This window comes from Mus caroli, unplaced genomic scaffold (assembly GCF_978045245.1).
Source record: "Mus caroli unplaced genomic scaffold, Mus_caroli_1 scaffold_11, whole genome shotgun sequence".
NCBI classification, from domain to species: Eukaryota; Metazoa; Chordata; class Mammalia; order Rodentia; family Muridae; genus Mus; species Mus caroli.
Window position 1 is genome coordinate 108,889,776 of NW_028227266.1, and position 12,955 is coordinate 108,902,730.

General features: G+C 39.8%; 1 protein-coding gene across 2 annotated transcripts in view; it reads left to right on the forward strand.

The window, feature by feature from the left end:
- Smarcc1 (SWI/SNF related BAF chromatin remodeling complex subunit C1) overlaps window positions 1-12,955 on the forward strand; it is a 109,371-nt gene that overhangs the window by 78,276 nt on the left and 18,140 nt on the right. For both annotated transcript variants that reach the window (XM_021171250.3, XM_085828063.1), the window contains exons 25-26: window positions 4,355-4,489; window positions 12,611-12,875. In XM_021171250.3, the coding sequence (XP_021026909.1) occupies window positions 4,355-4,489; window positions 12,611-12,875 (400 nt within the window). The remainder of the gene's footprint in view (window positions 1-4,354; window positions 4,490-12,610; window positions 12,876-12,955) is intronic.

Below are 12,955 nucleotides of genomic sequence, written 5' to 3' on the forward strand. Positions count from 1 at the left end.
ATTAGCCAAGCTTCACAAAGCATTCCAAGTTTCTCTTACTCTTACTTTGTTCTGCTGTGTCTATAAACAGCTTTGTTATTCAGTGTTTGTCACCCTCACATGCAGAGGTAATTAGAGTCTCGGCATCAACAGACGGGTTACTTCTGGCTTTTCAACACCCTCATTGCTGTGTGGAACCCTTCAGGAACATAACCGTTTTTTGCATTTCGTCTACCGCTGAGCTGCTCTGGGCCACACCAGCAGTAGTGTTGTGTGCCTGTGTGCAGGCATTTTGCACATAGCTAGGTGCTCTGGGTTTCCATCCATCTGCGTATTGACACTTAGAATGAGGGGACCTGACAATTACTTTAGAGATCAATTAGAAACCTCGACCCAGAGGTTTCTTAGAAAGAATATATTCATCTTATTGAATTTTCTTAAATTCTCTCACATTCTTAAAATCGCTATCTATTTACTTCAGTTTCTTCTAACCTAATTCCACAGACTAAAATGGTAAGCATAGATTTGTGTTCATGGAAACTGGTCAACAGAGAGACATTTTCTCACTCCTCAAGCATACATCATTGCTGCTGCGTATGTCACAGGTGTTCCTGTATATACTTAAATGGGTTGAATTTTGGATGTCATAGCTCTATTTAACACGCTGTGCACAGGTGGCAAGAAAAGGTTGGTCTGTTGGACCACCTCTGCAGCTAGTCACTTTCCTTCTTACATCCACACATTGGAAACCATGCTCTAAACTAAGTCGATTTCATTTTCCTTCATCATCTTTTGTGATTTTTTTTTACTGGATTCATATCTCTTCTGTGGACACAACCCCAACCTACTCATATCAGGTTTTAGTCTTGAACAGTTGGATGCTTCTTCTGGTCCCCCTGTGCAGACCCCTGGTCACACTCTCACTGGGTTTGTCATAATGTGTATGTAGCCTAAGTAATAGGATTGTTTTTTTTCTCTCTACATTGTCTAGAACATGCCTTTCATTTTCATAAGCGTGTACAGGAAGGAAAGCTTTTTCAATTCTTGGCTTCAGAAAGATGTGTTTATTACCCTGCATTGACTAGCTACCGTTCATGCCTCTAGCTTGAATTTCATCATACCTCAAGTTTTTGAAGCCATACTCTTAACTCTTCATAAACCTGTTTTTTTTTTTTTTCCTTTTTTTTAAAAAGATACCCGATCTCTTTTGTTCTTCTTGTTCTTCTTTTTTTTTTGGACACAGAGTTCCTCTGTATAGCCCTAGCTGTCCTGGAACTCACTTTGTAGACCAGGCTGGCCTCAAACTCAGAAATCCGCCTGCCTCTGCCTCCCAAGTGCTGGGATTAAAGGGGTGCGCCACCACGCCTGGCTCTTGTTCTTTTTTCTTATTGCATGTATGTATGTATATGCATGTATATTTCTAAATGTAATCTTTTCATATCAGCTAAACAAGCATGAATAGTTAGTTGTTCAACCAGTAGACAAGCTTCGGCCCTAGACAAAGAACCACAAAATCATTTTAAATGGAGGCTTTTTTTGCTTTTTAACTTGTTTCTTGTGTATGGGTGAGCTGCTGTTTTGAAAAAGACATCTTTTTTTTTTCTTTTTCTTTTTTTTTTATTAGGTACTTTCTTCATTCACATCTCCAGTGCTGTACAGTTCCTATTTAGTAATATATGGGGATGCCTTCAATTCCTACGTAAATCTCAAGGAGACAGAATATTTTCTGCCAAAACCTATAGTTTTCAGTAATATTCACATAAAAATGGGACTATAAGTTTGTGATACTGGTCCTCTCATAAGATGGGTTGCTGGTGGCTGTATGACAGACCTAAGGAGGAAATTGACATCTTTTTGTAGCTTTTCAATTTTGTGTCATATACATGGGGTTTTGGGTTTTTTCTTCCTTCCTTCCTTCCTTCCTTCCTTCCTTCCTTCCTTCCTTCCTTTCTTTCTTTCTTGTTTATTTATTTCAAAAATAGATATTATGAACCTCTAAGATTAAAGAGGATTTGCAGGCCCGAATACCTGAGTCCCCTGTTAAAATAAGAGCTTTCTAAATCTGCCCTCCCAGTCAGCTGTGGTACCCGGGCACCTGCTGTCATAGGCACCCACTCAATAATGAAGTAAAAGTTATATATTTAAACCAAATCATACAGTATATAATACTTAAAATGATAACCAACTTGAGATGTTTGAAAGTGCATTTGGGTCATTCGTGTATGTCATGAAAGACTCAGTGTACTGCTATAGGAATGGGACGTCAGCTTTTACTTGAATTTCCTACCTACTTAGACAGTCTCCATCACTTGTACATGAGACTAGATTGTTGTTATCTGCAAGAGAATCACAGTTAATTCCCGAGAGATTACTCAGTGGTTAGTAACACTTACTGCTCTTGTGGAGGACCTAAGTTTAGTTCCCAGTACCCACTTTGGGTGGCAAACAAGTACCTGAAACTCCAGGTGTAGAAAATCTGATGCCTTCATCTGTACCAATGCTAGTGTGCACCTGCACAGACTCAGAAGCACATACACACAATTTTTGATGAAGAAATGATCACCTGGGTGTATGATACACATCTTTAATCCTAGCACTTGAGGCAGAAACATGTGAATCTCAGAATTCAAGGGTAGCCTAGTCTACAGACTGATTTCCATGATGGTCAGGGATACACAGAGAAACCCTGTCTCAAGAAATCAATAAAATAGTCTTTAAAGCATAATAAAGCTATCATATCTCAAATTTAAGAAGCCTGTCTTAAATGCATATTAACTCTTAGGCTCTATAGGAAATAAAGAGGTGAGAGAGCCTTCCGTACATATTGTTCAATTTGTGTACAGATAAGAATACAAATTTAGCTTGTAATGATAAAGAGATGGCAAAATATGCTTTAGAATTTGTTGTAGGCTAATCATTGCCCGTAGTCGAAGTCTGCCTGAGTAGGGTAATACGGTACTTTATTCTCTGTACTGCTTAATAGTCAGGAAGCATGAATCCAGCTCATGGTTGTGCCCAGGGCAGTGGACTCATTCAGAGTGACTTCCTGTCTGCTCCTGTGCTTGTATGTGTAGCTCTGGATGCTATCTTCAAGCTTAGGGTGAAATACTTTCTCACCCCACATGCTTTGCTTAACATAGGAAAGTTTTTGCATTAGGGTGTTGGGTGCTAAAGAAAAAGATGCTTATCTTTCATAGCAAGGACGGATGGTGAGAACAGATGTGAGGGAAATATCTTGGTTGCTCTTGTTAGCTCATCCTGGGTCTCAGTTGAGGTCTGTAGGTAGATGTGTAGATATATGGGTAGGTGTAGCTTACCAGGAATCTTTGTTTTGGTGGGCATAATAATGCACACTTTTAATTTCAGCACTTGGGAGATAGAAGAATGTGAATTATAGGGCATCCTGGTCTATAGAGTAAGTTTCAGGACAGCTTGTGCTGCAAAAACAACAAAACAACAGCTGTAAGATGTCTGTGTGTTACAGAGCCACTGTTTAGATAGACAGCCTCTGCTCCTTGGCAGAAGAGTGTACCCTAGGGGTTGCCTCTAATTCTTGACTCAAGACTGGGCCCTGTACAAGCAAGTTAAGAACCTCATGGGCCATAAGAGTGGGATGTCAAATACATATTTATCTGCTGTTTTATAACTTAGGGGCAAATAGGCCATTATTATCTTGTTTTAACCAAAAGTCTCAAGAGTTGTATAGACTTCTGTCCTATTTCTCCCATGAAATATGAATCTGACTCTGTTAAACTAGCGGGTCAGTTTGCTTCCTTTTAGGGCTCATTCCTTCTGAGCTTTCCCAACACAGTTACTTTAAGACTTTTTTTTTTTTTAACATGATTGGTTTCATTTATTTAAGTAGTAATAAATCATTTTAATTTTTTTTACTTTTGGAATTAAATATGAATATGAAGTTGCTTATTTTTCTTCTAAAGACTTAATGCAGATGTTCTCTTGAGTCTTAAATGTTGCATAATTGAAAATACAGACTTTATACATTGGTTCCATAGTGTGGAGATCATATGACAGTTTGTGAGAGTGGATTCTCTCCATCTTGTGCTTTCTAAAGGTTGGTTTCAGTATTTCAGGTTTAAAAAAACTAAGTACCTTTACCCACTGAGCCATTTTGATGTCTCCTTTAAAAACATCAGGCTGGTTTTGCCACCCCGCACCTTGGGAGAGTCTTACTTTTTAAATTTTTTGCTTGTTTGTTCTATGTCTATAAAAACCAGAAAATTTATATGATAGAACCAAGGGGTATTGTATTATTACTTTCTACTGAAATAAGTCTTTGGAAAAATCAAAGTAGACTAAATCTCAACTTTCTTAAATCTCAATTTTCTTAAATAATTTGAGTGGTCTTTGCCCTTAGCACCTGGCGGCTGTTGAAGAGAGAAAGATCAAGTCCCTGGTAGCTCTCTTGGTTGAAACACAGATGAAGAAACTAGAGATCAAACTTCGACATTTTGAAGAGCTGGAGACTATTATGGACAGAGAGAAAGAGGCTGTAAGTAAGAGGAATTTGCACGGGGATGTTTTGAAGATTAAAACTGATGTGCTCTTCAGAGATAGAAGTTACATAGTATAAGGGGGGCTTGTTCCATTGGTCTCTAGATATTTTGTTATTTCCTGTATTTGAACTAGTGATTATAAATAATGGTTTTTGTGTCTGCTTTGTATGTCTTGGGTGTGAACATGCTTCTTATTAAAATTTCCCTTTTATACAAGTTGATTCTTTTTTTGTTTTGGGGTTTTTTTTGCTTGTTTGTTTGTTTGTTTGTTTGTTGTTTGTTTTCGAGAAAGGGTTTCTCTGTGTAGCTCTGGCTGTCCTGGAACTCACTCTGTAGACCTTCTTTTCTTGATTTTCCTGTTTTTAATATACAGGCCCATTTTTCTACAATGTCCTCCTTCCATTTGACCTTTGACTGTATCTCTGTTGCTCCTCCTTCCCTCTTCTGTAAGTTGACCGGTAGGTAGCTGGAATAGGTGGATGCTGAGCCTCAAGCAGCATTTGTCAATGCTGCTTCCTTCTATTGAATGTACATGAGTGCCTTGCTGTACATAGGCTCCGGCTGAGCACACTCATAGGAAATCTTGTATTCGTGGGCTGTTAGCCTTTGGAACTTGCTCCTTATGTCAGTCCCTGTATAGATGAACTTATATTCTAATTTATCTTCTGAGAAGTCGTTAACAGAACTAGAAATATAAACATATTCATTATTTTGATTTTCCTTGTTGAAGAATCCAACAGTGATGCTGGCCAATCAGTGCTGTTGGCCTTTCCTACAGGCAAGACTGGAGCCTGGGCAGGCAACATAAAAACCTTTCCTGAGCCATAGAGTGGGATGTCAAATACATATTTATCTGCTGTTTTATAACTTAGGGACAAATAGGCCACTATTATCTTGTTTTAACCAAAAGTCTCAAGAGTTGTATAGATTTCTGTCCTATTTCTCCTGTGAAATATGAATCTGACTCTGTTAAACTAGCGGGTCAGTTTGCTTCCTTTTAGGGCTCATTCCTTCTGAGCTTTCCCAACACAGTTGCTTTAAGACTTTTTCTTTTATTAACATGATTGGTTTCATTTATCTAAGTAGCAGTAAATCGTTTTAATTTTTTTTACTTTAGAATTAAATGAGTATGAAGTTGCTTGTTTTTCTTCTAAAGACTTAAAGCAGATGTGGGCTACACTAGTAAGTATGGTAGCAAAGGGTCCTGATCAGAAATTACATGTTTCCTTTCGAAAGACACAAGGAATGACCACTAGGATGAGCTAGGGACTGGGTCAGAGTCTAGGCCGTCTGGAAGAGTAATCGCTTTGTCTGCTATTTTTTATTGTGGGAGATGATCACAGCTGAGAAACTGAGGCGGATTTAAAAGGAGCCCTTATGAGGCAGTATTTAGATCAGAAGCCTTCCAAGTGAAGGAAGTAGTAATTTTCCAGATGTATTTTTGAAGGGAAAACTTTACTAGTAAGTTTTAAAAGATTTGTTGTGATTTGTGATTTCATAATCTCCAGGGGACTTATGTTTAACTTTTCTTTCTTTCTTTTTTTTCTAATAAGATATTTTTTCCTCTTATTTGAATATGTGTTTTGTCAAATGCATGTTTGCACTGTGTGCATGATGTGCCCAAAGAGACCAGGAGAGAGGGATGAATCATCCCCAGAAACTTGAGTTGCAGATGGCTGTGAGCTGCCATGTAGGTGCTCACAGTAGAACCAGGAGCCTCTGGTGGAGCAGCCAGTGGACTTGACCTGGGAGCTGTCTCTCCAGCCCCTTTGTTTCTTATTTCCCATAATTTAATTTATGTTTATACTGCCCTTAATAATTTAGCCTACTTTTGGCTTGGACACCAGTACATTGCATTGTTTGTGTCTGTGCGACTTAGAAATCCATGCATCACTCACATGTTCCTTTATTCTTTCAGAGACAGGGTTTCTCTGTGTAGCCCTGGATATCCAGGATCTCACTCTGTAGACCAGGCTGGCCTCGAACTCACAGAGATCCACCTGCCTCTGCTTCACAAGTGCTGGGATAAAGATATGCTCCCCGCCCAGCTCACAGGTTCCTTTCTAAAGAACCCTGCAACAAGACCAGAAGGATAGTTAGTGAGAATGGTGTAGACTCAGCTTGAAACACACGTGGAACACGTGTGGAAACACGAAGCATAGTTCCTTTCTTTTTCTTCAGTCTGATGGGCTGGTTACGTGTGTGTGTGTGTGTGTGTGTGTGTGTGTGTGTGTGTGTGTGTTTATAGTCACCAACTATTGAAACAAAAACTGCTCATTAACTCTAGTTCTGAGGCTCCAGTCCCCAGCTGATACTTGAATACTTGGCAGTACGTGTGGCTGAGGTTCTGTCAGAGTCCCCCTGCCATTTTTTTCGCCCCCTCCTCTTGCTTTACCCTAATAGAGGCAGGGAGAAGAGCTTTGTCTGAGCTTCAGCAACCCTTGCAGCTGTGTTTATGTTGAGGATCTGAAGGCTGAGGAAGGCTCTGTTGTGGGCTTCCCTTGGATGACACTGTCCAGAGGTACCTAACCCGCATCCGGGTCGCCAACACTTTACTTACATGAGTGATTTGTGTTGTTTTTTCTCCTGTATTCCTAGGAAATGGGTGACAGAATAAATCAGGTACCCGTAGGGTAGATCCTCACATTGCTAGGAACACCTATAATTCCAGCCTTCCTGAGATTCAGGCAGGAGACTCAGGAGCCAAGGTCATCTTCATCTACATAGCACTTTGAGGCTGGCCTGGAACTGCATAGCCTTCTGTCTCCAAAAAACCAAAATAACCAAAATTATAGGATAACTTAAGATCCTTTTAATATTTCCTTGTAATTGTATTATATTTAGACAGCACTTGTGAGGGGAAGTGGGAAAGAGATTCATGCATTACAGGCTGGCCTTGAATTTGAACTTGAGATACTCCTGTCCCAGCCTTCTGGGTACTGAAAGTCAGTTCTGTCCTTACTTTGCACGGCCTCTGGCTTTTGAAGCAAATCTTCTATCTCCTGAGCCAGCTCACTAGCTCAACCTTTACTTTTATTCGTTTATCTTAGAAATAGGGTCTTACTTCTGTAACTCTGACTAGCTTGAAACTCTATATAAAGCAGATGGGTCTTGAACTCACAGATCTGCCTTCTTACTCTCCACAGACTGTTAAAGTCAGTTTTCTCTTTGATGGGATCAAACTTACATCAACACATTTGTATTAGATGCCCTTACACACAGGGCGTCTCACTGTGTCTTAATTAGTTTTTCTAAGCTTTGACAATAAGAGTAAATAGATATTTAGTTGTTTTTTTTAAAGGTATTAATAAATACATAAATAGGTACAAGATGTCTCTGTGGTCATAAATGCAAATGAATTCCCCTTGTCCCAGCCTTCAAGCTCTAAGATTATAGGGCGTACATATACCACAGCTCTGAGCTTCATAGAACCATGTTAAGTAGACAAGGCCAGTGATTCCTGAATCTCAAATGTTGCGACCAAAGAGAGTCTTCCAAAAGTTTTCTTCTGCCTACCTACCATATATGGTCTGAATGGTACATGCCTTCACATACACTAAAGATTAAGGAAGTCAGTGGGAAGCCTGACATGGCACTTGGAAGGCAGAGGGAGGCTGATATCTGTAAGTTCGAGGCCAACCTGGTTCTCAAAAGAAAATTCCCAAGACAGCCAGAGCTACACAGAGAAACTCTATCTCCAGGAAAAAAAAAAAAAACAAAAAACAAAAAGGGAAATATGTGGGCAGCTTTCTAGTTTTGAGAATAGAGATGGGGTTTTACAACTGTCACCGTTTTATATATAAATTTAATAAATAATATATCGCCCTAAGTAGGTATGCCCATTCTAGCACTATCCCTTCTCTGATGGTACCAGTATCTTCCTACACCCTGCCTCCCAACTGGTGTTATCCACTTTGTCTCTGTGGATGTGCTTATTCTTGATGGTTCACATAAGTGGAGTGATTAAAACGTGACCTTTTCTGTCAAAAGGTTTTCCATGCATGACATGTGTCATAAAATATACATAACATTGTTCCTAGAGGTAGTCACTATTAGCCTGGTATTTTCCAGAACATTCTCATTGTGTTTATACATAGAGCATTTGTATGTATGTACTTCAGAATATTTTCTGTTGGAAATTGATTTTCGTCCCACTCAGATTCTGATCTAACTATATATCAAAAAGAATGTTTTACTGACTAGCTTTGTGCCCACAGATGAACAATTTACTGGGACACATTTTCAGATGTCAAATCATAGCTCAGTGGCTGGATACATTTAAGATATGCCTTAACACCACCAACTTTTGTACCCATTCTTCCAGATTATCATGAATGTTAATTTTTTGGGTTTTTTTTTTTTTTTTTTTTTTTTTTTTTGGTGGTGGTTTTGTTGTTGTTAATATACAAAATAGTGAATTTCATTTTCACAGATTTTTATGTACATGGATCATTGGTTTGGCTCAGCCATCCGCATATCCTACTTTCCAGTGTTCCTTTCATCCCTGCTTCGCAGGAACGTTCACATCAAGTCTTCTACATATCAGATAAGCTTACGCTGTTGTCTCTATTTAAGCCTAGCCTGTTTTACTCGTAATGAGTAAACATTTTTATAGCCCTGTAAAACTGCACTGTGAATACAGCACATTTTCTTTGAACTGTTCACCTGTTGATGGACATCTAGGCTGATTACATGCCATAGATGTTTCGAATAGTCTTGTAAGACCCGTGAGTGTGGGAATCTGTGTGGTGTAAATTTGGATGTATGTACCTGGGTCCTTTTGTAAGTATTTTTATATTTTGGAGAACTCCATACTGATTTCTATAGTGACTACACTAGCTTTTATTTCTACCAATAATTTGTTTGTCTTGCTTTTTTAATTTTGTTTTCTTTATTTTTTTATGGTATTTTAAGTTTGTTTGTTTTTTTGAAAGAAGATTTCTTCTCTGTGTAACCCTGGTTGTCCTGGAAGACTCTGTAGACCAGGTTACCTTGAATTCAAAGCTCTGCCTGCCTCTGCTTCCTGAGTGCTGAGTTTGTCAGCACATGTCCCCCCACACATACACTGCCGACTTAGATTTTGTTTTGCTTTGTTTTTGAGGTAGTGCTCATTCAGTTGTGAAAGCTGACCCCAGGCTTCATCTGCCTCAGCTTCTTAAATGCTGGGCTTAGATTCATGAGCTACCACACGTGGCCGAATTTGTATCTTTATTTTCTTTTTACAGTTTATGAGTTTCTAGCCTTTTGGAGGTGGGGTTTCAAGATAAGATTTTTGTATATGTGTAGCCCTGTCTTGGCCTGGAATTTACTGTTTAGAACAGGCTGCCCATGAGATCTGTCTGCTTCGCAAGTTCTGGGATTAGACATGTACCACTATTCTCAGCTAAGTTTCTAGTCTTAACTTAAGCTCACCATTTTAATTTTTTTAAAATTTATTTATTATATGTAAGTACACTGTAGCTGTCTTCAGACACGGCAGAAGAGGGCATCAGATCTCATTACAGATGGTTGTGAGCCACCATGTGGTTGCTGGGGATTGAACTCAGGACCTTCAGAGGAGCAGTCAGTGTTCTTAACCACTGAGCCATCTCTGCAGCCCCTCAGTTTTTTTTAAACAATGAAAAAGAGAGGCTCATGATTGGTTCACCTGTGTCTGGGTATCGAGCTTCCCCAGAACTACTGGAACAGCCTTTTCTTTTTCTCTTTTCTCACTTGTGTCTTTGCACCTTTGTCAAATACTAGGTAGCTGTGTGGGTTTATACATATAGTCATATGATTTGATTTGATTTTAAAAAGTGAACTGTCGGGGATATTGATAAGGTCAAGATGTCTCAGCCTTTAAAATCTGCTGCTTCTGCCTTAAAACAGACATGAACATAGAGCGTTTGGGAGTCCAGAGCCAGTTGGGAACTGCAATCTGGGTCCTAACTCTCACCTCAGGGGACTCATTTGTCCTACATTAAAGCTTTGGCTTTAAACTGGGTTTTCTTTTCAGGTGTATGTATGTGTATTTAATCACTTGCCTTTTTTCACTTACTTTTTTGTTACATAATTACTTCCTTTTAATTACTTTAAGAAACCAAGAAGGGTGAGGCCAGGACATTGCTGTGATGGGGGTCTAGCCTGGATTATAAGAGAGACCCAGTCAGAAGCCTTGTTCCACACACACACACACACACACACACACACACACACACCCAAAAATAAAACAGAATAAATAAAATGACAGCAGTGTTTACAAATAATTATTATAACTGAGGGTAGGTGGTTTTGTTTTTCTGGTGGTGATAATGGGTTTTGATGCAGGGTCTACATGCTGTCTTCAAACTGAGAATTCTGCTGCTTAAATCTCAAGGAATAGGACTACAGATTCATTCCACTACATTTGACTTCTTTTCACTTTCCTTTTCTAAGAGGGTTTTGTGGTTGGTTGGTTGGTTTTTTCTTACATTGAAGCCATCAATTAATTTAAGCTACCAAAGAAATGCTAGTTAAGGCAAAATAGAGTGAGACCACAGATTAGAGACAGCATTCCAGTACTATGCCTGTAACTGGTAGGTAATTACCTCCTTCATTTTTTTTAAAGAATTATTTATTTTATGTATATGAGTACACTACATTGTAGCTGTCTTCAGACACTTCAGAAGAGGGCATCAGATCCCATTACAGATGGTTGTGAAGCCACCGTGTGGTTGCTGGGAACTGAACTCAGGACCTCTGGAAGAGCAGTCAGTGCTCTTAAACGCTGAGCCATCTCTCCAGCCCCAGTTTTATTTCTTTTTGTGGCATTTGAATCCAAACCCAGGACTTTATGCACATGCTTTGCCACTGAACTATAATATGAACAATATGCCATATTCCTGCCCTCAATATTGAAATGCTTATATCTTTCAGGTTCCATAAAAATTTTTATTTAGTCAAAGTATGTGAATTTGTCACTTAGTGTAATTTTAGCTAAGATTTGCTTTGCCATACCATTCAGATATTCCATATAGGAAAACAAAAAATATGTATGCACCTAGGGTTATGTTACCTATGACATTTTATATTCTAAAATAGACAGTGATCAGATGGCTCATATCCAGAAGGCAGTGCCTGGGAGGCTTCAGCAGGCTTACATACTCCCTTTGACGAACAAGCAGCAAACTTTTTAAAAATTTATTTGGGCTGGAGAGATGGCTCAGCGGTTAAGAGCACTGACTGCTCTTCCAAAGGTCCTGAGTTCAAATCCCAGCAACCACAGGTGGCTCACAACCATCCTAATGAGATCTGATGCCCTCTTCTGAGTGTCTGAAGACAGCTATAGTGTACTTAGATATAATAATAAAGAAATCTTAAAAAAAAAAAAAAAGATTTATTTCATGTATGTGAGTACACTGTCGCTGTCCACAGATAAACCAGAAGAGGGCATCGGATCCCATTACAGATTGTTTGAGCCATCATGTGGTTGCTGGGAATTGGACTCAGGACCTCTGGAAGAGTAGTCAGTGCTCTTAACCGCTGAGCCATCTTTCCAGGCCCCCCCCCCCCCACCTTTTTTTTTCTTTAAAATCTAGGGAAGTATTTTTAACCTTTGCAAGCCCAGCTAGGCATGTTGAGGCATGTCTTTAACCCCTACACTTGGGAGGCAGAGGCAAGCAGATTTCTCGCCAGCAGTCCTATGAGACTCTTGTCTTCAAGTAAATAAATAAAATAGTACCAATGGGCTTACCCAGAGACAGTGGCGCATGGCTCTTGTCCCAGCTATGTGAAAGCTTAGAAGAGGATCATTTGATCCAGGAATGCAGCAGCAGCCTGAATGACATGGCTATATACCGTCTCTAGTACTGTTCATAATAATTAATCTCATACTATTAATGATAATAGTTGATAAAGATGATAGTGAGGAAGGAGGGAGAGATGAAAACCTCCCAGCCTGTCAGAAGTAGGCCCAAAGGTCATTTGCTCCAATGCTGAACGGTACAAGGAAAAACGTATTTTAGACTAAACGTAGGGACATTCCTGGTAAGGGGTCTCTTGTAGCATGGTGTGGATGGAACTCAGACTTAAATGTTCTACTTGTCATATAATCCTGAGAAGCCTCTTGCTAGCATGTTTTTCTGCTTCCTTTATTACAGCTAGAACAACAGAGACAGCAGTTGCTTACTGAGCGTCAGAACTTCCACATGGAACAGTTGAAATATGCTGAACTACGAGCCCGGCAGCAGATGGAGCAGCAGCAGCAGCACGGCCAGACACCTCAGCAGGCGCACCAGCACACAGGAGGGCCGGCCATGGCCCCACTTGGAGCCACAGGCCACCCTGGCATGATGCCGCATCAGCAGCCCCCTCCCTACCCCCTGATGCACCATCAGATGCCGCCACCCCATCCTCCCCAACCAGGTAAGAGGAAAGCTGTGCTAACAGGACACATATGTCCACCTTACAACACAGATCATCCTGGAAAATGCCAAGGAATCATT